The sequence below is a fragment of the Mirounga angustirostris genome, unplaced genomic scaffold (assembly GCF_029215605.1).
Source record: "Mirounga angustirostris isolate CCGP_5_RB_7025 unplaced genomic scaffold, mMirAng1.0.hap1 SCAF_11, whole genome shotgun sequence".
NCBI classification, from domain to species: Eukaryota; Metazoa; Chordata; class Mammalia; order Carnivora; family Phocidae; genus Mirounga; species Mirounga angustirostris.
Genome location: NW_026991719.1, coordinates 114325695 through 114352064, shown reverse-complemented (window position 1 = coordinate 114352064; position 26370 = coordinate 114325695). Strand labels below are relative to the sequence as shown.

General features: G+C 39.5%; 1 protein-coding gene across 1 annotated transcript in view; it reads left to right on the top strand.

The window, feature by feature from the left end:
* Positions 1-26370, top strand: part of MCF2 (MCF.2 cell line derived transforming sequence) — a 67276-nt gene that overhangs the window by 30939 nt on the left and 9967 nt on the right. The window contains exons 9-22 of the mRNA XM_045880331.2: positions 571-690; positions 3054-3245; positions 4187-4378; positions 5682-5853; positions 7134-7181; positions 10636-10673; positions 13473-13561; positions 14722-14788; positions 15495-15610; positions 15725-15794; positions 17817-17909; positions 21055-21147; positions 21816-21941; positions 22609-22830. Coding sequence (XP_045736287.1) covers positions 571-690; positions 3054-3245; positions 4187-4378; positions 5682-5853; positions 7134-7181; positions 10636-10673; positions 13473-13561; positions 14722-14788; positions 15495-15610; positions 15725-15794; positions 17817-17909; positions 21055-21147; positions 21816-21941; positions 22609-22830 — 1638 coding nt within the window. The remainder of the gene's footprint in view (positions 1-570; positions 691-3053; positions 3246-4186; positions 4379-5681; positions 5854-7133; positions 7182-10635; positions 10674-13472; positions 13562-14721; positions 14789-15494; positions 15611-15724; positions 15795-17816; positions 17910-21054; positions 21148-21815; positions 21942-22608; positions 22831-26370) is intronic.

Below are 26370 nucleotides of genomic sequence, written 5' to 3'. Positions count from 1 at the left end.
ATGTAATGGTTTATAATTCTTTGCTGTTCTTAACTATTTTGGTGTTTCAGACTGACTACTGTGTCCTTGTGACATGTCCAGACTTTTTTTGTTGTTATCACTTCTTTACTTTCTGGCATAAAGAGATATCCCAAGCTCATCTTGTACCTACTCTGCCTTAGCCCGGGAACCAGCCATTTGCCTGAGGAGCCCTGGTTTCTTTTTCTGGGTTCCAGGTATGCTCATTACTACTAGAGGGTCTTTGTTCCGAGGACCACTGACCACAGAGCCTGGGAATATAATATGCAAGTATATACTCATGCATATGCTTCTGTACATGTCCGCATATACCTGCCAGCCTATGTACATAGTGATATCTTATATATCATAAGCACACACTGAGATCTAGGAGGTTAGATTTTAATAGAGTATATCAATTTCTAGGAATAAAATAACAAAGTATTCTCCACATGTGCCATTTTTCCATGTTGCATTTTTTTAAATAGCATTTCCTATCAAACTGGATTAAGGGAAAATGCCTAATACCTTGTATGCTTTTAAGACTTGTTTTTTTTTTTTTCCTGTTTATAGCTTGTGAGTGAAGTCGAACTTATGTTAAACCAACAAGCAGAGTTGGCAGACGTAACAGGGAACATAGGTCAAGTAAAACAAAAAATAAAGAAGTTGGAAAACTTAGATGGAAATTCTCAGGTAAGATTACATCTCAGATGTTCACTGTTCTAATAGTTACATTTTGATAGTTTTCAGTAGTACCAACCCTTATGGGCCACCTTTCATAGCAACAGTCTGTATAATTGGTTTAATAATACTGGTCTGTATTCTTTTCTGATCAATGTGAGCCAGACAAGTCATGTAGTTGTAACAGGTGGCTTCTGAGATGATGATGTGAATGGTTTCAGGCCCACCATTAGGAACAAAGGTGTAAATCATTTTGAAGAAGCTAGAAACTGTCTTATCAAGAATGCTATTTGAGGGGGGCACCTGGGTGGCTCAGTCAGTGAAGCGTCTGCCTTCGGCTCAGGTCAGGATCTCATGGTCCCGGGATTGAGCCCCATGTCGGGCTCCCTGCTCACTGGGGAGTCTGCTTCTCCCTCTCTCTCTCTCCCCCTACCCCTGCTCGTGCTCTCTCTCTCTCAAGTAAATAATAAAATCTTAAAATAAAGAATGCTATTTGGTACTTGGAAATGATGGAAATATACAAGAGCTTAATTCCTTAAATATCCATCATGTGGATGTGCAGTTGAAGCAAACATAGATTCAGACAGATAAATCTGCTTAGTCTTACTAGCTGTGTGACCTTGGGTAAATTAAATTTTCTAAGCCTTAATGTCTTCATCTATAAATTGGGGATAAAGTGACTTACTTTGCAGAATGATTATGAGGATTCTTTTAGATGTTGTAGGCAAAACACTTAGCACAGTACCTGGGATAGGTGATTAGATAATAAGTAATCAAAAGAGCCAACAATTATCATTTTGCTGGTCTTAAAGGCTTGGACTCATAGTTTTAATAGTTAACAAACTAGCTTTGCTCTTTTGTCTTATATGTGAGAGCAAGGCCATTGTTTTTTAAGGTGCATTCCCAGCAAACAAATAGATTCATGGGTATACCGTAAGCATCTAAAAGTGAAATTTGAGAGACCACAGTTGTGGTGACCAGTTCTAGAATTATGCTTGTAGGTTGTTGTGACTGTGGGGCAGTTTATAAATCTCTGTGGCATACTAGAAAGAGAAGGCAAATTGGCTTGGAAATGAGGGGACTTTGAGGTTTTTATTTGTTTGTTTTTAATTTTTTTTTAGTTTTAATTGTGGTAAAAAAAACCCCACATAACATGAAATTTACTATCATAACCATTTTTTTCATTATTTTTTTGAGAGAGAAAAAGTGGGAGGGAGAGAAAGTGATCATGAACTGGGGGAGGAGGGGCAGAGGGGAAGAGAGAGGGAATCTCAAGCAGGTTCCACGCTCAGCACAGAGCCTGATGCGGGCCTTGATCTCAGGACCCTGAGACTATGACCTGAGCCAAAATCAAGAGTCAGGTGCTTCACCAACTGAGCCACCCAGGTGCTCCCCCTCTTAACCATTTTTAAGTATACAGTTCAGTAGTGTTAACTATAGTCACATTGTTGTGCAACAGATTGCCAGAACGAAATTTTTCATTTTGCAAATCTGAAACTGTACCCATTTAAAGATTTTATTTTTATTTATTTGACAGAGAGATAGAGAGAACAAGTACGCAGAGAGGCAGGCAGAGGGAGAGGGAGAAGCAGGCTCCCCGCTGATCAGGGAGCTGGATGCGGGGCTCGATCCCAGGACCCTGGGATCATGACCTGAGCCGAAGGCAGCCGCTTAACCGACTGAGCCACCCAGGCGCCCCGAAACTGTACCCATTTAAAAAAAGAAGAAAAAAACTCCCTGTTTTAACCCTGGGTTTCCCGCCAGCTAGGTAGGCTAGTCACTTTATCATTATGGGTTTCAGTTTTTCTTATTTTACCTTGACAGATACTCCCGACCACCTACTTATTTCAGTCACTATGTCGGGAGCAAGTGGGGGACCAGGGTGGGAGGGGGGATGCCAGTAGTTGATAGAGTGGGGGCAAGGCCACTAAGATCCCCTTTGACTTGGAGACCCGGTGGTGTTCACTTCAGGTATGTAAAGTTGTCAGGTAGATGATGACTAATGAGATTTCCAAGGCTGAGATGGTATGAAATCCGTTAGCTTTCCTTTGGCCCCCGTGTACCTCATTGGATAGATGCAGTTCTGTTCTAAATCTGTACATACCAGGAGAAGCAAACCTCATCCACACTCTGAGCGGGCTCGTTAATTTTCTGTTTCTGGTGCCAGAAATACGTATGTTTCTGATGGCGTCACTGCAGTAACTAATGACTGTGACTGGAAGCTTTCTTAGAGCCCGCAGAAGTATGACATCAAATCGTATTTTTGGCACTCTCTGTGCCTTGCTAAACCAATTTGCTTCACAATTACTTTCTTGTTTCTTCTCTATTTGAACAGATATCATACAGTTCTTGTCTTACTTCTTTCTTAAAATTAGGATCTGTTAGCAAAGGCCCGGTTTGTGATATTACACGGACACAGACTTGCTGCAAATCACCATTATGCCCTTGATTTGATCTGCCAGAGGTGCAATGAACTACGTTACCTTTCTGATATTTTGGTTAATGAGATCAAAGCCAAAAGGATACAACTCAGCAGGATCTTCAAAATGCACAAACTCCTACAGCAGGTAGTGTCTGAGCAAGAAGATCATTTTTTTTTCTTAGAGGTTACAGGGTAAAGGTCTGTCTGGGAGAGCTTTGGAATTATATTTGTAAGACGTTGAAGGATTGGCTCTGATGACATTCATTTAATCCACGTACCTTTGCAGTACTCGTGGCAAGTCAAGTATTGTAAGAGTTTTGGCTTCTGGTTGGGATGGCTTCCTTTCGGTTTCGGGTACATCTCTGAATCCTCTCCTCTGGTGATAGTTTGCAGGCAGCATACTTTTCAAAGCCCTAGAGGCATTTTGCTAAAGCCAGAAACTCCTCCCACACTTCATAGTTACCGCAATAAGAAATTCAACAGTGACGGGAAGATAGTGCTCCATGGCTTGGCGGTCTGACCCCTTTCAGAATTAGGCAGTGAAGAGAAGAGCTGGCCTCGGAAGTGGAATGTCAAATGAGGATATCATTTACAGACGTCATATCTGAACATGAACATTTTAATCTGTACATCTCCTTCTTTGGCAGGGAAACTTTTATCCTTGTCCTTGACAGTCACTACACATTTATATCACACTTTATGTTTTGCGAGGCATTTCATATTTCACTTATTGATTTGGGGAAAAAATAGCATGCAGCTGAAGTCTTAGTGTTGAGAGAATGGTCAGACTCTTCACTGCAGAATGAATTCCTTGTTATGAAACAAGTACAGTGCTTCCCAGCCTTGGCTGTGCTTCAGAAATACCTGTGAAGCTCTGCAGAAATTGAAATGCCTGGCTTAGGGCCCAGAGCTACTGAATCGGAATTTCTGGGGGCAGAACCCAGATATCTTTATTTTTAACAGCTCTGAAAACAACTCTGATTCACAGAAGCCAGGGCTGGTAAACACTCCTAAAGGACAAATATATTTCTATTTATTCATTCATGGGTTTTGTGTGTGTGTGTGTCTGTGTGATTTGCTCATCAGGCTCGTCAGTGCTGTGATGAAGGAGAATGCCTTCTAGCTAATCAGGAAATAGATAAGTTTCAGTCTAAAGAAGATGCTCAGAAAGCCCTCCGAGACATTGAAAACTTCCTTGAGATGGCTTTGCCCTTTATAAATTATGATCCTGATACCCTACAGTATGAATTTGATGTAATTTTATCTCCTGAACTCAAGGTAAGAGGTGTTGTTTTTTTTTTTTCAAATGAACAAATGGTTTTAAAACTGTAATTCTAGTAGTGTTGGCAAGAGTTTTACTACTTCACAGCTGACTTTATGTCAAATTGCAGTTACATGCTTTTCTTAAGGATGAGGCATGATATTAGTACCACTGGTAAGCCTCAGAGAATACAAAGGCTTGAAGCGTCATGCTGGCTCAGTTGGTAGAGCATGTGACTCCTGATCTCGGGGTCCCCAGTCTGAGCCCCACGTTGGGTGTAGAGATTACTTAAAAATAAATAGACTTTTTAAAAAAAAAGCATCCCAAGGCTTTATGCTTGCTATATAATGAAGAATAAATCCTCTTTGAGCTGTGATGCCATTATTTTTCAACTCTTTTCACGTACTAGGAGTTCTTACATATACATCGTTCTGTGCATCCTTAGAGAAGGGGCTAAAGCTATCTTAGGACAATACTGGGCCCTTGTCAAGAGCATTCTACTCCAAATGTCTTGTCTTTCTGCTGCAGTTACTACCAACAGATGCTGTGTGGACACACATCTGGCTTTCCTACTGAGTTTGAGATTGAAGGGATAAAGAAATGATCTGGGGCTTCTTGGGGGCAGGGTGCAAGCAGACGTTGGTATTAACAAGGTAGAGACCTACGGGTTACTGCAGACCACCCTGTTGGAGATGTCATGAAGCACTCTCACTACGTTGTAGTTAAGAGATTTTGTGATGCTATTTGTTGCCAAAATGTGTAGTTGACTCTTAAGTTTGGAAGAGGATCTAAAACCATGCTTAGCTGCAGATCTTAGGGGACACCCCAGAAAATCAGAAACGTGGCCACAACAACCAAGTGATTTCTCTGGAAGCAACCAAGCGAATCTCTAACTGCCTCAAATCATCTAGGAGGGTCTAGGAGGAGCTTTTTACACCACACAGAGAACTGTAGAACGTCCTGCAGGATAACACATCACACACTGCTCTGACAGTGCTTAACTGGTGGCTTTCTTGTGCTAAACGTGCCTCCTTTTCCAGCCCTTACTCCTTCCAGCCATGATGGGTAACGCACTTTAGACAGTGACCTATTTCATGACTGCTTGATCAATTTCTTCGAGTTGTTTTGGTTGAGATCTTCTGGTTTTATGACCATGTGAAGGTAGTGCATCCATCTGTTTTCTGTTGCTTTCCTAATTTTTTCTAGTTCTATTTTAAACTCTAAATTAATTTTTTGACCGTCTGGGTCTGAGAGATGTCATAAGATTTGTAATGACCTCAATTCAGAAAGTATTTCACAGAAGTCTCGTGCAACCTGCAGGTTCAAATGCAGACTGTACAACTGAAGCTTGAACACATCCGAAGTGTGTTTGAGAACCAACAAGCCGGTTTCAAGAACCTGACGGACAGGCATGTAAAGCCAGTCCAGTTTGTGGTACCTGCTTCTGACAATTTGATGAGATCTAGAGCATCATTGTTTTCACCTAAACATGGTAAAGTATCTTACGTTCACTCTTCTTTTCCTGCTGTTGTCTGTTACTCTTGATGTAAATACTGAACGCATTCTTCAGTCCTGATAAATTGAAATTTTATTTAAGCATCTTTGGTCACGTTTACACTCTGTTGCACAAGGCAGGAGTCATGGTCAAGATTATTGTATGACAGTAAAACATAGTAACGTAGTGTAGTACAGAATGAGGATAGTCTGGACTGAATGGCCCAACTTTGCAACGAGCGTGAACATTTTACAGGCATCAAGCCCACCCCTTTCTTCTGCAGGTGGAGGAAAGCATATGAATCTGGTACACACGGGTATGTGTGTGCATACGCACACACATATTTACTACTTACGTGGATAGATTATTACTTGGTTCTTATTAGCTTCTAGTAAGTGAATGGCTTCGGTAATAGAATGGATTGCCTTTTCTAAGTAAGTGCAGGTAAACAGAGTAATTTTGCTAGTAATTAACAGTTAGAGTCCATTTTCTGGTTTTAATCTTTGTAGACTAGTTTTAACCATGTGATATCCATTTCCTTTCTACGTTCTGTAGGATAAAATAGCTATCCTGACTGTGGTGGTGAACTAATCTGGAAGTAAGATGATTCTGTTGCCCAAAGTTTCCCTTGAGCTGCCTCTGGGGCCAGGGCCTCTTAGGGGAGAGTAATTTGACCTTTGGGGCCCTAAGTTAGTTGAACGGGTGAACATGGAGCTAAATTTTGTCTGTCTGATCTGAAGGATCAGAGACCTCATTAATATATGGGAAGTGCTTTGAAATTCGGAGAAAGCTTGAATCAAGCATAAGGAGCATAAAAACCTCGGTCAAGTCCCCGCATGGATCATATGAAAATGAGGTGACGAAAGCATGTCACTCAGGACGCTAGAAGTTATGTAGTTAATAGTTATTAAATATAAAAATATACTCACAAATGAAACTATGAACAGTGCCGTAAGTGAAGAATATTGACTAAGAAGATACAGGGCAAAAGAATAAAACAACCCAAAAAACCAATAAAGGGCTACAGAGCCACAGCTATGGGAATAAAAATAGGATAGGTTTATATTCCTTAGCAGAGGACAGGGCACAGTTAGATGTCTGGCTCTGTTTATCGGCTGTGTGACCTGGGGCAGTTCACTTAACCTCTTTTAGCCTAGTTTCCTTGTTTGTGAAATAGGACCAATAATGCCTAGTGACTTGAAAGGGTTGCTGTGAAGACAAAGAGGAAAAAACCTTACAGTATTCTTATTTAATGGCATTACACTTTTTTTCTGCAGTGGGAGTTGGATACTCTTTCTTTCAAGCATGTAAACTTTTTTCCCAAGGTACCCATCTTTATTACTTTTCTTCTGTACATTTTCTGAGTTTGTGTCCATGTGAAAAACCAGTTTGACATCTAAAACCAGCAGCAGTTCATTCTTGAATTTTGCCCACAATTAACTTTCTCCCTGTTTTTTGTAATAATCATCCGTATTCTCCCAGCATTAAACTTACCTTGGAAAATGACTATCTGAAAAGTAGCTTATGCTTCTAAACTCTAATCTCATCAAATGACCACCCATAAAAAGAAACCAAGGAAAACAATTGGCTATGTTAAAATAAATCAAGCTTTCTTTCATTTTAGAGACTCTTGCGTCTACCACAGTACAACCGTTTGTTGGGAGTAGCTTGAATTTTCTTCAGTTTAAGACTGTCTAATGTATTTATGTGGAAGAAGACAGCTGACTGAATAAATGATATGGTTGGATAAATGATTTCACCCATTATTTATCGTGGTTTCTAAAGTAAACCAAAACATCATTTATGCTACATTGTTTCTTTTTACCTCATTGCTCTGTGAGTAATGGGGATTATAACAATCAGGTCTAAATAATTCTTCAAGACTTTTAATTGCTAAGCCAAATATATAAGATTTGGTCAAATCAGATTGTGTTAATCTTTCATGCAGTAAGTCAAACTGGTTTTGTTTGTTTGTTTTTGTTTGTTTATTTTTATTAATTTGCATCAAACAGAATCCTATATCTAGCACAGTGCCTGGCAACTAGCAGGACGCAATAAATATTTGTTGAATTAACTTTTTTAAAGATTTTATTTATTTGAGAGGGAGAGAGTGGGAGAGAGTGCAAGCGGGGGGAGGGGCAAAGGGGGAGAATCTCAAGCCGACTCCACGCTGAGCACAGAGCCCCATGCGGGGCTCGATCTCACGATCCTGAGATCACGACCTGAACCAAAATCAAGAGTCAGTCGCTTAACCCCTGAATTAATACTTAATACAGAGGGAAGTTAGCAAAGAACATTGTGAGGGGTAAAATGTGGTTTGAGCTCCTAAATCTGTAGCTCTAGTCTGCATCTTTCTCGTAAGCTTCAGAGCTCCATTTACAATTTGCCTCCTTGAATTTCCTATAGGCAACTCAGACTCCACATAGCCCAGCCTGATAGCCTCTCCTGCAAATCGTCCCCTCTTCCTCTGTTCCTCATCTCAGTGAATAGTATTCTGATTCCCCCTGGTCGTCCCAGTCTGGGGGCCTTGGCTTCCCCTTTGCACTCATGCCCCACCTTTAACCAGTCACAAAATCTGCTGCTTTCCATCCCCACTGCCAAGTTCTTAATCCAAGCTCATGTCATCTGTTGCCTTGACAACCGCAGCGGTCTCCCTGTCTCCCCACTTTCCCTTTCACATGCCTCTACTCGCCTTGCCCATCAGACTTTACTGTTCTCTCTCTGGGACACTATTTCCTTCCCTCTCCCTTTCCCCTTTGCCGGCTTCTTTTCCTCTAGCAGACTTCCTGTCCCTAGTCCTCTTCCTTCACGGAAGCGTTTCTTTCCTGCCTCTCCTCCTTGGCGCCCAGTTTGGTTGAGTGACCGTGCTGTGAGGTAACAAGTCCAGCCATGTGTCTTCACCGCTTTCGTGTAGTTGCCTGCTTTCCATCTCTCTTGTTAGACTGGAAACTCTGTGAGGACAGGGCCTGTGTGCAGTTCATGTTTGTATCCCCAGCACCATTATTCATGTATCTATTTATGTTGTTGAAAGAATGAATTTCTCTACCTTGCTTTTCAGAAAAAGCTGCATTCCTCATGAGTTGTGTATCTATTCCTTTTTTTATCTTTTAATGTAGTTGCAAAGAATTAACTAGTAAAGCTAATTAGTAAGGCTCCCTCAGTTACCTTTATAAATAAGTTTGGATCTCTGTGTATCAGGTGTCTTTAAAGTGGTGAACATCAGTGTTCATTGAGAAATTGATTTTATGTGGTAAGTTGCCACTAAGTCTAACTTACATATTTATATATACTATGCTATAAACATAAAGCTTGTATATAAAATATATATATTTTTAACTTTTTTTTGAGTATAGTTGACACACAATGTTACTTTAGTTTCAGGTATATGACATAGTGATTCAGCATCTCCATATGTTATGCTATGTTCTATACATAAAATATATATATATATGTATATATATATATATATATATGTATGTATTTTAAGTAGGCCCACTCCAAACGTGGGGCTTGAACTCATGACCCTGAGATCAAGAGTTGCATGTGCTCCTGACTAAGCCAGCCAGGCACCCCTATAAAATATATTTTTATTTTTACTTTTTTTTAGAAAGTTTATTTATGTAAAGTAATCTCTACATCCAATGTGGGGCTCGAACTCATGACCTCGAGATCAAGAGTCGCACACTCTTCTGAAGAGCCAGCCAGGGGCCCCTAAAATATATTTTTAAATAATGAAAGTGAAGTATAAAATTTAGAGAACCTAATAGCGTAGCCTTTCCCAGAGTGTGCCTTGCAGTGGTTCCTGCCAAGGAAGAAAGGGCAAAAAGTATATTTCTTCCAGAGAGAGAAGAGACCCCTGCAGCCTGTGTGGGTGGCAGCCTTTTTTAGCAGCACTGAAAATAAGGAACTCAAATGACCTGGTCTTGCACTGGACCATGCCCTGGGGTTTGTAGGAACATTTGGACTCCTTGCTTAATAATATAGGGGCTCACCCACTGTAAATAGAACAGAAAGACAAAACAAAGAAAAGGAGGGGTGCCTGGCTGGCTCAGCCGGAAGAGCATGCAACTCTTGATCTTGGGTTGTAAGTTTGAGCCCCCCATTGGGTGTAGAGATTACTAAAAACAAATAAATAAACTTTAAAAAAAATACAGATAACTTCACTTTCAACATGTTAAAAAAAAAGGAGAGATGAAACAGGAAGAACAGAAAGATTAAAGCTTAGAATTTTGATGAAGTTGTTGAACACTACCTCTGCTTCTTGGACAAGACACTAACCTTACTTACTTATCTATGAAATGGGGATAGAAATAGTACTATCTGTTAGGGTTGATTTGAGGATTAAAAACCAAAATGGGTGTGTAGGGCTTAGAACTGCCTGGCATGTAGTTATTAGTTAAATACAGATGTTTTTCCAAACTCTTTTGGATACAGTTAGTTAGTGAGCTACAATCTGATTAAATGCTTATGTGTCAAAATGAACACTAAATCTGCAGATAATTACAAATACTAACACCTTCATGCTCGCTTGGCAATCATGTGGAATTTTGATGAGTCAGAGAATGTGTGAAGATGTAGCAAAGTGGATGCTCAGTAAGAAGTTGAAATCATATAGATGAATCTAACCAGTCAACTGTTTTGTATAGTGTGATTTAAAAATACTAATATAAATATGTTAGAATATTCATAGCTCTCTATTTAATAAACATGCATGCGTTTTAATTAAAAGTATTGATTTTAATTCTGGCTTGAAATTCCTCTTTCATATTTTTCTACTAGGAAAGAAGAGTTGGAGACAAAATGAGAGCAACTTAAAAGTAAATACCATTAATTAATTCAAAATTAGCTTTATGGCTGTAGTTGCAGAATTGGAATGGAGGCTGAAACCATATTTTTAATCCACTAAACCAATATTGTACATTCGGGAGCCTGTTTAATCTAAAAGAAAAAGCTGTTGCTGCATTGTGTCTAATTGCAGTCCTGGCATATCCCCAGGTGTATGAGCAGTTTCTCAGGTCTTGGCTCAAGTTCAGAATTAATTTCCGTAAAACATCTATAAGTCCCAGCTTCTCTTTCCCCCCACTCCACCTCAATAAACTTAAATAAGTATTGCATCTTTCTACAAAAGGAGGTTTCTTTCATAACTGATTACATTCCTGTAAGTAGAAGACATGGACAAAGGACAGGTTCTAATGGTCCATACGCTGGACTCAAAAAAGACATCTATTCGTTTCTTGATTGATACAAGACTCCTTCTTAGTTGTCCATGATATTCTGGTATCTGCAGAGAGTAGCCTCATCATCACTGTAGGGCCCTACATTTTCCTTGTGTCTTCCTGATGGTAAATAAGGACAAGAACATATATCTCCAAGTGGTTACAGTATAGCAGTGATAGTGACTACCTGGCTTTTAATCCCAACTCCATCAATTACTGGCTATATAACCTAGGGTAAGTTCTCTGGAACTCCATTTCCTTATCTATAAAATGGGGATAATAACAGATCACCCTCATCATAGAGTTCATGTAAACATAAAATAATATTTGGGAAGTATTTCGAATAAAAGCGTGGCATATGGTAGCGTTCTTCATGTTGTATACCATTGTGAGCAGGCTAGTGAATGGCCCGTTGTACAGCCACAACTTCTGTTTTCAAGAAGGAAACAGGCTGAATACCAAATTCCATAGTCTTACGGGCCTTTCGGTTCCAGTTTCCACTCATGGCACCCTAACGTTCCTCTATGTGGATTTATTCGTTTACATATTCCAGGGGGAAATAGGAGGCTGTGGCTCTTGTACATTTTCTTGGTGAGATTTGTAGCTAGTGAACCGAGGTCCAAAATGCACACGTTCTTCCAATTCAAGTCAATTTGCACAACCCGTAGGCATTTACAAGTATAAATTTATGTTTTGAAACTTTCCAAACTTGTATTTCAGAAACCTGTTAGGAATAAATGATACATACCTATCTGATGAGTGAAGAAGTATGCACCGTTATCATCAGTCTTAGTTATAGTAGTAAAATGATGATAGTCGGTACATTCAGATAGAATGAATCAAAGCATAGTCTTAAAAAGAGGGAGCATAATGGTAGCACACCATGGGCTTGACTCTGTTTCATCACTTATTAGGTATGTGACCTGGGCCCGGTTGCTAAACCTCTCTGAGCCTCAGTTTTCCCATATGTAAAATGAGGATAAGTATGCCATAGCTTGCTCAAATGCTGGGAAGATTGGATACAATGATTTGTGTTAAGTACCTACAACTGTGCCTGCACAATGTATAGGAAATAGTCAATAAATGTTTGTTCCTTTCCACATGTGTTTGTAATATTTTGTGGAAATGCATTTTAGCTGACAGATCTCATACTTCATTTGGGGTTCTACTTGTGACAAAGTAATACTACCTTTACTTGGAGTTCAGGCATTTTGCTGGCTCAGAAGTCCAAATACAGCCAGGATCCCTGGAAAATAATTCTAAGGCTTCTGAAGAACAAATAACCACCACAAGTCTCATGTAGTTGACTCAGTAGGCCAGTCCAAGTCCTATAGAGCCTTCAAAATAAGACAGTGGTTTAGGACCAGGGAAGTTACTTGTAGCAAAAACTGACATGTGGCAGAGAGCAGAGACAGAGATCAACATTTTAAGAAAGAATAGACAGTTAGTTACCCACATGTTATTAGCCCTGGGGTGTATCATCAGATTTTTATCACATCATTCATGTTCCTGATGATACCACTGAAGCATTAGAGAGTCAATGATGTTGTGTATCCTTGGTTAAAGAATTCAAGGATTCATGTAATATTTCCTAGAAAATTTCCATCAAAAATCATTAAGGTTAAAAAGCTGGGTTTTTTTCTTCAATGAGTAAACTTTAGTTATCTGGAAACTCAACTTTTTACAAATTAACCTCACCTCCCCAAAGTGCCAAATAAATGAGACATTATTTAGTGTGTAAAATAAATTATTTTTTTCTTAGAGCTCGAGTGGGGGTTGGGGGAAGGTGGTGGGAGGGGCAGAGGGAGAGGGAGAGAGAGGATCTTAAACAGGCTCCACGCCCAGCCCAATCCCACGACCTTGAGATCATGACCTGAGCCGAAATCAAGAGTCAGATGCTTAACCGACTGAGCGACCCAGGCGCCCCGTGTGTAAAATAAATTCTAATTAGTATCTTAAATCCGTCCTCTTTGGCAACTCAAATGATTTTTATTTATTTATTTATTTTTAAGATTTTATTTATTTATTTGACAGAGACATAGCGAGAGAGGGAACACAAGCAGGGGGAGTGGGAGAGGGAGACGGGGAAGCAGGCTTCCTGTGGAGCAGGGAGCCCGCTGCGGGGCTCGATCCCAGGACCCCAGGATCACGACCTGAGCCGAAGGCAGACGCTTACCGACTGAGCCACCCAGGCGCCCCTCAAATAATTTTATAATAATTTTTTACCAGTACAGATTTTTTTTTACCAGTACATATCAAAGTCATTCCTGAAAAAAATAATCCTAGTGTTTTCAAGTTATCTACACAGGACCTAGAGAAAACTTAATTTGAGCTAGATTTTCTTCAAGAAGAACTGTACTTACATAGATGCTAATTTAACTTTTATTTTCATCATTTCAGATTGAAGTGGTGCATGGTTGTCGGGAGAAGAGAAGTTCTGGTCAATCCTCCAGTTTGGACAATGACAATAGCTTGGATGTTTTACAGAAGTATCTTTTCTTTGTTGACATATACTCATATACACATCTACCAGTAGGAATCTCTGATTCCGTGTTGAAGGCGAATGTGCTTGGATTTTGAAATCACAAAATGGGGTTCTGTTAGGTTGATGAAAGGAGCACTAGATGAGGTGTCAGAAGTCCTAGAATTAGAGCTGGCTAACCTATGCTCTGTTTGTGTGACTCAAAAATTAACTAGAGTTTTCCAGAATCTTCATTTTCTCTTTTGTAAAAGAGGTAAAAGTGAATGAGACAGATGTTTCAAAAACTATAAGGGTTATGTAGATATAAAATGTTATTTTATGAATGTTTACTTTTATATAATTATGTTACTATTCTAGACATAAGAATATTCACCTTTTTTTAAGATTTTATTTGTGGTACCTGGTGGCTCAGTCAGTTAAGTGACTGACTTATGATTGTGGCTCGGCTCACGATCTCAGGGTTGTGAGATCAAACCTCACGTCAGGCCCTGTGCTCAGTTTACTTGAGATTCTGCTTGAGAGTCCGTCTGCCTCTTCCCCCACTTGCACTCTCTCTCTCTCTCAAATAAATAAATAAATAAATAAATAAATAAATAAATAAATAAAACCTTAAAAAAAACCAACTCTTACAGCTCAGTGGTAAGAAGGAAAAAAACCCCACAAATAAAAAAAAAACCAATTTAATTTATTTATTTAAGAGTGAGAGTGGTGGGGGGCGGAGCAGAGGGAGAGGGAGGGGAAAGAATCTCAAGCTGACTCTCCACTGAGTGCAGAGCCCGAGGCGGGGCTTGATCCCACAACCCAGAGATCATGACCCGAATTGAAACCAAGAGTTGGATGTTTAACCAACTGAGCCACCCAGGTGCCCAGTAAATTGATTCTTAAGCTTAGTGAGATAGAAATAAAGTGGTTTTTTTTTTTTTCATTTAAAAATAAGCCCTGAGCCCCATTTCCTTTCTTCTAAATGTATTTTAGAGTCTTGTGGGTGGTACTTATTCTAGAAACCATACAATTAATTTTGTCTTTTGTTGATAAAACCAAAACCATTGATAGTTCCTACGCATTAACCATTTTTACGTTGGACAATTTATAATGAGAATGATTGAAAGGTCATAATAAAATTCTAAAGCAACAAAATAACTGATAAATATTGTCTTTTCACTTTAGCCATGTCCTAAATGAACTGATACAGACAGAGAGGGTGTATGTTCGCGAGCTGTTTACTGTTTTGTTGGTAAGTGACTCAAATGATATTTTCCCATCTCTGCCCAAATGTTCTCCTGCTACATTCAGTAGGAGGTGTTGAGTTTTCTCTTGCTATCTGCTTCCTTGATTGTCATACACCAGCAGTAGGTCCTTCTCCCACTGTTTGAGTCTGCGTGTGTGTGAAATGTGCATGTTCAGCTTCTCCCTCAGTAGTGAGAATTGTGGAACCCAGATTTTATTATAGAAGAGATAAGCTGTTTTCTTAAGGATCCAGCAGATTGTTATAATTATTCCCAGGGTGCTATTTAGAGATTGTGATGTAAAGAACTAAAAGTAGGAGTAAAACAGTCATTTGATACAAATGTCATAATATTGATTTGGTCTGAAAAACCTAAACATGTATTGCCAGTTTGAGGAGAGGTTAATGACCTGTAATGTACTTTTTTCATGCTTGGTTTCTGTTTTGTTTCCTACACTATAAGCTACTCTGAAGGCCAGAGAGTCACTTTATTCTACCTGTTGAGTGGGGAACCATGATTCCCTTGTCTTGCTTTCTTAAAAAAAATTTTTTTTTAAATGGATAACTTTGGGTACTGGAAGATTTGATTATTAAAATTACCAACAGCTTTACCCACTCATCCCCTATACATTCTGCTGTATCTGTGGCTTTGGTGGCCCAAACAAATGTTAATGTGAATATTTTTTAAATGAATAAATGTATTTATTTTGGGTAGGGCTATAGAGCAGAGATGGATAATCCTGAGATGTTTGATCTTATGCCACTTCTCCTGAGAAATAAAAAGGATATTCTCTTTGGAAATATGGCAGAAATATATGAATTCCATAACAAGTATGTAATCACTGAATTGAATTTTCTTTTTCATCCTATTATTTAAAGGGCTATTGACCAATTTATTGTATTTCACATAAAATTATCTCATTTTTTTCTCTGAAATTTTTACAGCATTTTCTTGAACAGTCTGGAAAATTGCATTGACGCTCCAGAAAGAGTGGGACCTTGTTTCCTGGAAAGGGTTTGTTAATTATTATTTTAAAATATATAAATATGGGCCACTAAAATAGCAGCTCATTTAATAGGACCAGATTTAGAGACAAAGTAGGTATTGTTTTTTTATGTCTTTATGTTTTTGTTTATGTTTCACTCCAGCAAGTATTTAATGTTAGACCAAGTTTTGTTACAGAAGTTGATGCAGTGAAGTATCCAGAGCATGCAAATGGCCATTGTCTTCCGTGGTATCAAATGCTTCAATGGCTCAGCTTGTGACCACTGACCTTTGGGTGATCCCAGGAGTCCAGGGACCATCCTGGCTAGGAAGATGTGAGACTTGGAATCGCCTTCGCATAACCATTCTTGGTTTGGTTAATTTTTAGCCTCAGAGATGCCTTGGCATTCCCCTCGAATACGTGTAAAGGCTTAGCCTCAAACGTAGTCTGGCTTTCAGCACCAGGGTATCTGTCACAGGAACTTTGTGAAACAGAGGGCTGTCTGTTCTTTTTATTCTATGAGATCATTCAGAGAGGCTCATTTCTCCATGTCTCAAGAGAACGCTTAGCACAATTGACTTCCCAGACTTTGTAATCATACCTCTCCTCCATTAGAATTTTTTCTTAGACTGTTCTCTGCTTATCTATTTCCTCCTCTTCCTAAAAAGTCAGTTCCATCTTGATTTGAGAGTCAATTTGATAATGGTGGTCATTGAAAGCTTCCGAATAGATGTCTTATCCCAGAGAGTGTTAGTGGACTCAGAATACAATAAGGTGAAGAAAAAACTATTTGTCATTACATTTCTCAATATATTCTAACTTTAAACACATTTGAGTGATAGCCAGATTCTTCCCTGACTTCCCTAAGCAACACCAGTCTCTTTCCTTTGGACTTGTGTAGTACTTAATGTCTGTGCTACTCATTGGGGATTTTATATTTGCTATGCATTTTTTTTTAAGGTTTTATTTATTTGACAGAGAGAAAGACAGCCAGAGAGGGAACACAAGCAGGGGGAGTGGGAGAGGGAGAAGCAGGCTTCCCGCGGAGCAGGGAGCCCGATGGGGGGCTCGATCCCAGGACCCTGGGATCATGACCTGAGCCGAAGGCAGATGCTTAACGACTGAGCCACCCAGGCGCCCCTGCTATGCATTTTGACACATATTTGTGAATTCTGTCTCTCAACCAGATGAAAAACTCTTTGAGGCAAGGTCCGTATCCTATATATCTTTGTATCTCTCATAAGGTGAGCAGAGTTATTGGCAACCACTGTTGGTTTGGTAAATGCCTATTGATAATGTTCATTCATTCAGTACCCATCTACTGAACGCTTACTATACACCAAGCACTGTGCTAGGCACTGTGGATAGCAAGACCAAGACTGTTCCCACAGAAAAAGGGGGAAAAATAATTGTATTCAGTGTGAGTTGTGCTATATCAAGGATATACAAAGGATCCTGTAGGAGCCAAGAAGAGGGGCATCTTACGCAGACTGGAGGTATAAATGGTGGCTTTCTAGAAGAGACGACTCATGAGAAGGATGTTAAAGAGTGAGTAGGAGGTAGCCCGGTAGATGAGGGTCAGAGAGAGATGATTCCAAGCAGAGAGAATAGCATGGGCAGATGCCTAGTGGGGTTATAATATGATGATGATACCCCAGTGATGAATCAAGGACCTTGGAAGTTAGCTCCAGCTTCGTTCAGTAGGGAACTGAGAGACTAGTAGCATGGAAAGAGCATGTTTCTTTGTAACCTGTTAGCTCATAATTATGAGAAAAATTCGTCTGTTTTTATAGTTCGGAAAAGGTTTTTCTCTCTCTAACTCTCAGACTTGGTAAGTGAAAGTTAGGGAATTACTGGGATAATTATGTGTCCCTCTACTCAGTCTGGTGGGCATGCTTTGCTTGGAATACAAAGAGGGCTCCAGTGTGGCAGGTCCTTCAGGCCACATTCTCTATAATGCTTGGCCCCACTCATTCTTGTTCAGCCTTTCTTGATAAGAAAAGAACATATTCACAAATTGATAATACATTTGAATTTGTTTTTTATCACAGAAAGATGATTTTCAGATGTATGCAAAATACTGTCAGAATAAACCCAGATCAGAGGCAATTTGGAAGAAGTATTCAGAATGCGCCTTTTTCCAGGTATAGTAATTATTTAGGTATTGGATATACTCCTTCTGGAAGATACTGGGGTATTTCTTATAAATTCCTTTTCTACTTTCGGTTATATACAATACAGATCAAAGAACAATTTGACCCTGTTGCAAAACACGCACATGCGCACAAATATATATGCTGCTTCTCAGAGGCAATCACTTTCAGTTCTTTTAGCTACTTCCTTTGGTATTTACCTCCATGTTTCCAAAAAACATGTTTATATTGCTACTTCAGCCCTCTTCACTGCCTCTGCCTCACCACTGGACACATACACAGACTTCTTTTCCTCCAAAACATCCGCTATGGTTATAGTTATATAGATATATGGTGTTAAATTATTAAGACTATGTAATTCCTATGCTCAGATGAATCGTGTGGTATAAGATGGTTGCTTTTCCATCCCTTTCGTTTTTCTTGCAATTGTCTTTTTTACTCACTTAATTTTTATTTTTTTTTAATTTTATTTATTTATTTTTAAAGATTTATTTGAGAGAGAGTGAGCCAGCGCCTGCATGAGCAGGGGGAGGGGTGGAGGAAGAGAAGCAGAGCCCCCACTGAGCTTCCTGGTGAATAAGGATCTGGTTGTCAGTGTTCTGGTAGCCAAGCTGGGGGAAAAGGCTGGGAGTCTTTAATTGGCTACATAAATATTCAAGTAATCTCTTTGCTTTCAGTATGGTACTCTGTCTTCAACTAGATCTGCTATTCCCCAGCTCAAAGGCCTTCCGTTTCATTCTTTTCAGATAAACATCCGTTCTTCTGCTCTCCAGAGGGAGAGGCATCCATCCTGTTATGTATAGCGGCATGGCTTTTGGAGAGCCTTCTCTTTCCTCACCTTTTTTTTTTTTTTTTTAATTTGCCATTTTAAACGTTTTATAAAGATTTATTTATTTATTTATTTATTTATTTATTTATTGAGAGAGAGTGTGTGAGCGTGTGAGCAGGGGGAGGCGCAGAGGGGGAGAGAGAGAGAGAATTCCCAGAAGACTCCATACTGAGCACAGAGCCTGATAGAGGGCTCGATCCCACGACCCTGAGATCATGACCTGAGTCAAAATCAAGAGTTGGATGCTTAACTGAGCCACCCAGTGCCCCCTTTCTCTCCCTTTTTAAAAATACTTTTTATGCCCATTTAATTTTTTTTGTAACAGCTTTATTGCGATGTAATGAAAATACCAAATAATTTGCCCTTTCCAAATGTGCCATTAAGTAGTTTTACTATATCCACAGTGTTGTGCAACCATTATTGCAGTCAGTTTAAGAACAATTTCATACTCCACAAAAAACCCACCCATACCTTTTAGTAAACACCTCCGACATTCCTCCAACCCCTACAGCCTTCGCAATTAATAAGCTACTTTCTATCTTGCTAGATTTGCCTGTTCTGAACTTTCATATAAATGGAATCAAAATATGTGATCTTTTGTGTTTGACTGATTTCACATAGCATCATTTTTTTGCAGTTCATCCACGTTGTAGCACGTTATCAGTTCTTCATTCCATTGTATGGGTATTTGACCTTCTATGTACCCATTCATCAGTTGATGGTAATTTGGTTCTTTTCCACCTCTTGTGTACAAGTTTTTTCTGTGGACATATATTTTCATTTCTCTCAGCCATATACCTGGGTATGAAATTGCTGGGTCGTTTGGTAACTCTCTGTTAACTTTTTGAAGAACTGTTGGATTGTTTTCCAAAGTTGCTGTACCATTTTATATTCCTTCTGGTAGTGTATGAGGGTCCTGATTGCTCCACTCTCTCACCAACACTTGTTAGTATCTACTTCTTTTTTAGCCCCCTCTCCCAGTATCTACTTCTTTTTTTTCCTAGACATCTATTTTATTTATTTTTTTCCTTCTTTATTTTTTTATTAACATATTATGTATTATTTGTTTCAGAGGTACAGGTCTGTGATTCATCAGTCTTACACAATTATCTACTTAAACAGACTTTCAACAACCATATTTTTTTCAAACACACCTTCATCTCTCACTTTCAGGGGTACTTGATGTCTGTGATTCTGGACTCTTTGTGGAGGGAGGGGGAAACTGAGTTAGTTGTACCTTAGTTTTTCCCTCTGTCAGCTTGAGATTCACTTTTCTCTAGCGTGCTCACTTGCTTACCACCTGTCAGTTTGGTTTCCAGGTTCCAGATTTGGTTGATGGTTTTTCCTCTCCCATCTTTGTAACCTTGGGTTTTGTCTTGTAAAAATGACTCTTAAAAATCATTTTGGTTGGGCTTCATGAGTGAGGAGAGCTACATGCATGTATCAGTCCATGATCTTTAACCATAAGTTGCTAACTGAATTGTTTTTAAAGATTTTATTTTTTTTTTTTTGAGTCATCTCTACACCCAACGTAGGGCTCAAACTCACAATCCCGAGATCAAGGGTCGTATGCTCCACTGACTGAGCCAGCCAGACACCCCCTAACTGTTTGAATTAGATTGTATATTGTTTTTTATCCATATCCAGAGGCAGGTCCCAGATCTTACACATGTATATCCTCTCCTACTCCCTTTGCGTTCTGTAGTTCTTAAATGCACATTTCATCCTAATCGGCCCCATCTTGCTGTCATTATGGACCCTACAGCGTTCCCAGGACCCAAAGTCACGACCCTGATATTTATCATGGCATTGAGCCAATAATCAGATGAACTATAGCACCAGTTGATGAGGTCTGTATTTTTCTTGTGATATTAAAAAAATCTCATACCCAGTTTGATTTATATTCTGGGCCTTGGCCTGTGGAGCTGAGCCTTTTGTTAATTTTCTTAAATACATTTTTAGTCATGTTTCGTTAATCATGTTCATTTCTGGCCATTCATTGTTTTCTCATCTTTCAAGCATTCCACATCAATGTGCATTTTATGTAAAAACTTATTTGTATTTGAAATTTTAGCATTTTCTACCTCTCAAATCCTTGAAATAATGTTTACAGTAGTTTTTTTTTTTTTTTTTTTTACATTTATGGCCGCTTATAATTTCCATACGGTCCATAACAGCGGCTTTCCTGGTAGATTTTCCTTGAGATGTAAGAAACCTGCATGCATTGGGTCTAATCAGTGTACACTTGGCATTTTCACAGGTACATGTCTTAATTTAAATTTACTGATAATTATATTTTAATGACAGGAATGTCAAAGAAAATTAAAACACAGACTTGGTCTGGATTCCTATTTACTCAAACCCGTGCAACGAATCACTAAATATCAGTTACTGTTAAAGGTAATTACGCGAAGCATTTGTTTCTTTCTTTACTTACTGCTGTGGGTCAGATGTGGCAAAGCCATTAAAAAGGAAGCGGCTGGTGAGGAAGCCCCAGGAGCAGGGAGGCTCAGTGAACGGGAAGGCTGGAGTTAACAGTATGCTTCCTCCTTCACTGTGGTGATCAAGTGCCCGATGCCTAGATGTAAGCAGAGACTCTCTAGAGTCTTTTTAGCTATTTAATTATCCACACAAGTTACATTGATGTATGTATAACGAATGCAGAACTTTTACGATCATTAACTAAACAAATATTATACATGTTCACCACGTTCTATGGTCTATGCAAAACAAAGAAAACAAATTGTTGCATTTGGAGGGCCAAAAAAGTGTAATTATTTTAAAAATCAATCTCTAGTGTGTCCTAATGGCTGTTTTTCTGCAGCTCCAAGAGCACTGAGTGCCCTTTACTTGATACTGTTTAGTCACTATTCCATTTCTTCCCAAATTTTGACACAGTTTTTAAAATAGAGGGTTAATGTGACAAATAGCAAATGAAAGATATGACTCCAAAAATGACATTGTCTTTAGATTCCTCCTTGAAAGCATGTTAGCCAAAAATGTATTCATTTTCTCCAGCTATTAATATCTGCCTGATATTAAGTTTAATTCTTGACTTCTAATTACAGGAGCTACTGAAATATAGCAAAGGCTGCCAAGGGTTTGAACAATTGAAGGAGGCACTTGACACAATGCTGGATTTACTGAAGTCAGTTAATGACTCTATGCATCAGATTGCAATAAATGGCTATATTGTGAGTAAATTTTAATGCTTGTTGCAGTTTTGTGGGTAAACATGTTAAGAGCTCTTTCTTTGTCTCCTGGAACCAAGTGAGAAATAAAAAGGGCAGAAAAATGGAGATCCAAATGTCAGCATTATTGACAGTGCTAGATGAAGAACTGGCTTCAGATCAGCAGCCAAATGGATTTGTGATATCCCCTTGTCCCTAAAAGCCTACCTCCAGCTCCAGACTTGAGATACCCTGATTGAAGGAACTGTTGGGGTCTTCTAAGGAGATGTATTGTCCCAGAATTGCTGCTTGCCCTAATCCAAGATAAATGTGGAAAAAAAAATCAAGTCTTTAGAGTAAGCTCTGCCCAATTGTGATGCTTGCTCTGGTAGATGTCAGTCGCCAGTCAGGTTTGAGAAGATGGGCAGAGCTACCCTAGTTGAAAGAGTCCACATGGAGATAGGAAGCCAGGGAAAAGGAGGTTTCTTCTGCCTCTCGTTCCTGCTGTAATTTTGTACCTGTGTGACACAGGGTATGTGTTAATGTAAACAGTTATGATGAATAAAATTGTAAAACCTGTACAAATTGCATTTCAGGGTTTTAGTGGCTCATGCTAAACGGTATCATGTTGATGGCAGAGGTCTGAATGTAGCTGTGCTTTGTACTGATGAGTGTTGATTTTCCTTCATAGGGAAACTTAAATGAACTGGGCAAGATGATAATGCAGGGCGCATTCAGTGTTTGGATTGGACACAAGAAAGGCGCTACAAAAATGAAGGATTTTGCTAGATTCAAACCAATGCAGCGGCATCTCTTCTTGTATGAAAAAGCCATCGTTTTTTGTAAGAGGCGTGTTGAAAGTGGAGAAGGCTCTGATAGATACCCGTCATACAGTTTTAAGCACTGTTTGAAAGTAAGACAATTTAAATTGTGTAACATAATATTTCATATATATATATATATATATATATAAAGTTTGTACACCTTTGCAAGTGAAATGAATGGTTTTATACTTTAGTTGTGTACCCCTTTTTTTAAATGAAATCTTTTTATTCAGGTATTATTGACATACAACACTATGTTCATTTCAGGTGTACAACATAATGATGTGATATTTGTATATATTGCAAAACGATCACCACAGTAAATCCAGTTAACATCCATCACCACACATGGTTACAATTTTTTTTTTCTTGTAACAAGAGCTTTTAAGATCTACTCTCTTAGCAACTTTCAAATATGCAATAGAGTATTGTTAGTGAAAGTTACCATGCTGTGCATTCCATCTCCAGGACTTACTTATTTTATAACTGGAAATGTGTACCTTTGAACCCCCTTCACCTGCTTCATCCACCTCCAGCCCACAAAAGCTTAAGCAGACGTCTTGTGTTGAAGTCAGGTAACACAGAACTTTTGAAATAAGAGTGAGGGAGAGCAGAGCCTTACCTCCTTCCTTTCCTCTCTCACTCCAATCCCAGGACTTGAAATGACCCAGGTTCTCCCATGAGCACTCTCTTACCAGTGGTACTGGGTAGAGTTGATGGTCTTGGTAGCAGGGAGCCTTTATTGTATGGGAGAGATGAGGAAGGAGTTTCTTCTTTTTTCTCCACGCAATTTAAAAGTGGGTAACTTTTGGGGTGCCGGGGTGGCTCAGTCTGTTAAGCGGCTGCCTTCGGCTCAGGGCATGATCCCAGAGTCCTGGGATCGAGCCCCATGTCGGGCTCCCTGCTCAGTGGAGAGCCTGCTTCTCCCTCTCCCTCTGCCTGCCTCTCTGCCTACTTGTGCTCTCTCTCTCTCTGTCAAATAAATAAATAAAATCTTTAAAAAATAAATAAATAAAAGTGGGTAACTTTTGTGCTTAGTATACTCCCACCTTTCTTTTTGTATCCCTCCTCCATTCCTTAGCCCTTTCCCTCCTGGGTGTCCAAAGCCACCTACAGCTGAATCCTGCCCACATCTTCTTCCTTCCTATAACTTCTCTCCTATAACCCAAACTGTCCTTTTGTCCTAATACTAGTTTGGTATTAAAATGAGGTCAGCGTTGTTTGAGGGAGTCATTGGCAATCCAGTGATATTCCCAGCAGGTTTTGACATTTGACAAGAGGAACTTCCAATTCATACAAACCTATAGCTGGCGAATTTGATATTTTTTATATCCTAGTTAATTTTATCTTTCAAGTTTTAAATTGTAAAATCCGGGGGTGCCTGGCTGTCTCCGTCAGTGAAGTGTGTGACTTTTGATCTCGAGGTTGTGAGTTTGAGCCCCATGTTGGGTGTAGAGATTACTTAAAAATAAAACCTTAAAAAAAATAAAGTGTAAAATCAACATAATAGTGGTTATAGAAAAATTGGAACATAGAGAAAACTATTACCTCGATTCTCCAACCACCATCGCTTGAGTCATTTTTTATGAGCGTGTTCTTTCATTGTTGGCAGCCATTTGCGAATTGATGACGTTTTCAGCAGCAGTGATAAAGAGGACAAGCAATGTGTCCTGAGGTGTTTGTGTCAGGAGTCTACCAGATAAGCAGGCCCCGCTTTTGTTTCTCCCCAGAAGGTCAACAGTCCCATGCTGTTCGTAACAAAGTTCCTGCCCAGAGTTATGTCTCGGACTTCTTCCTACTGTCCACTTGCCCTGCTGTCACGTTTCCTTAAAACTTGCTGTTTTTACAACAGATGCCCAGTTGCTCCTTTGCTATTAGCAACCCACCTCCACGTCCCCAAAATCTCCATTGGTCTATTTTATGTCTCTAATAAACATTGACAGAGAACCAAGATTTTATAGTTGATCTCAGCTGGGGTTTAGATCTCTTGCTGTCTATATATCTGTTTCTGGGGAAGAGACTTGACCTCCATAGGCACGTTGGACCCAAATGCATTTGGTTAACTTCGTATTTGTGGAGTGACCTAGTCAATACCAGATGTAGTATCTCCAGTTTGTATTGATTTTTTTTTTACCTTTAATTTGTCACAATTATGGGCAACAGAATGTTTCTAAAGTACAATAGAGTAAGGAAGGACTGGAAAGAGGGTACTAAGTCATGAGAATTCAAACTATGATGGTTACCATGGTAACGGAGGGATAGTTGCAAGACACATTTCAGTGGAAGGTGGACAGATGGGCTTGGTGACTTACTAGATACAGGAAAGAAATAATACCTGACAGTTGAAGGAACAAAAATCAGTGTGATTTTTCTTTGGTTTCCCAAAAATGCCTAGCATTTTTTTTAAAGATTTTATTTATTTGACAGAGAGAGAGAGAGCACGCATGAGCCGGGGCGGGGGGCAGCAAAGGGAGAGAGAGAAGCAGACTCCATGCTTAACAGGGAGCCCGATGTAGTGACTCGATCCCAGGACCCTGAGATCATTACCTGAGCCATCCAGGCGTCCCACGCCTAGCATTTTTAATAAGAAAGGTTATTCAGGGGGCGCCTGGGTGGCTCAGACGGTTAAGCATCTGCCTTCGGCTCAGGTCATGATCCCGGGGTCCTGGGATCGAGTCCCACATCCCTCAGCAGGAAGCCTGCTTCTCCCTCTCCCTCTACCTGCTGCTCCCCCTGCTTGTACTTTCTCTCTCTAATAAAAAAAAAAAAAGATTATTCAGTGATGCCTGCAAAGATTTAGACCAGGTGTACTAGGAAAATGGTGATTCTGCTGACAGAGAAAGATGGAAGTTTGGTGGACTTCTTAAGCCTCACTCTGCTTACCCTCTTGCTTTCCTATTGTGAGATTCCAGGATTAAATGCTGGCCAGCAATACTAGTCAGTGTGTGACATAACCATCAGGGTTACTGGTTTCAGAGTTTTCTTCTTGGTAGAGAGGATGGATGCAGAATGCTCTCCACTGCTGAGCCGCTTCCCTGTCCCTTTTAGTGGACTCTTGTCTTGACTTCATCCTATCAGGCTAGAACCCCATGGCCTGATGATTGCATGCTGTATTTTAAGTCGGCCACCTCTATGCCAAGGAAAGGCCCTAAGGTCACAGTCAAATGCCAAGATTTGAGTTCTTTGGATTCCTCAGTTCATGCATTTATTATCATCTTTTTTTTTTAACTTAATAAACATACACACAGTGCTTACTATTTGCTAGAAACTCTTCTAAGTGTTTATAAATAGCAATGTTAACTCATTTAACCCACATAGCAACTTTATATGAAGTAGGAACTATTATTAACTCCATTTTGAAGATGGGAAAGCCAAGTTCCAGAGAAGTGAGTAATTTGTCCAAGAGCACATAGCTAGTAAGCTGCTCAGCGCAGATTCAAACCCAGGATGATGGTTCTAGAGTCCATGCTCTTAATTACTGTACCCTGCTGAAAGGCCTTGTGTTTTGTTCATTCCTTCTTTTACTCCTTCCTTCATTCCTTATTCTCCACACTTAATTTCCTCTCTACCCCTCTAGCAACCATTCTAATTTATTTGATGTATGCCCTTTAGTTTGTGTGTTTTTGTTA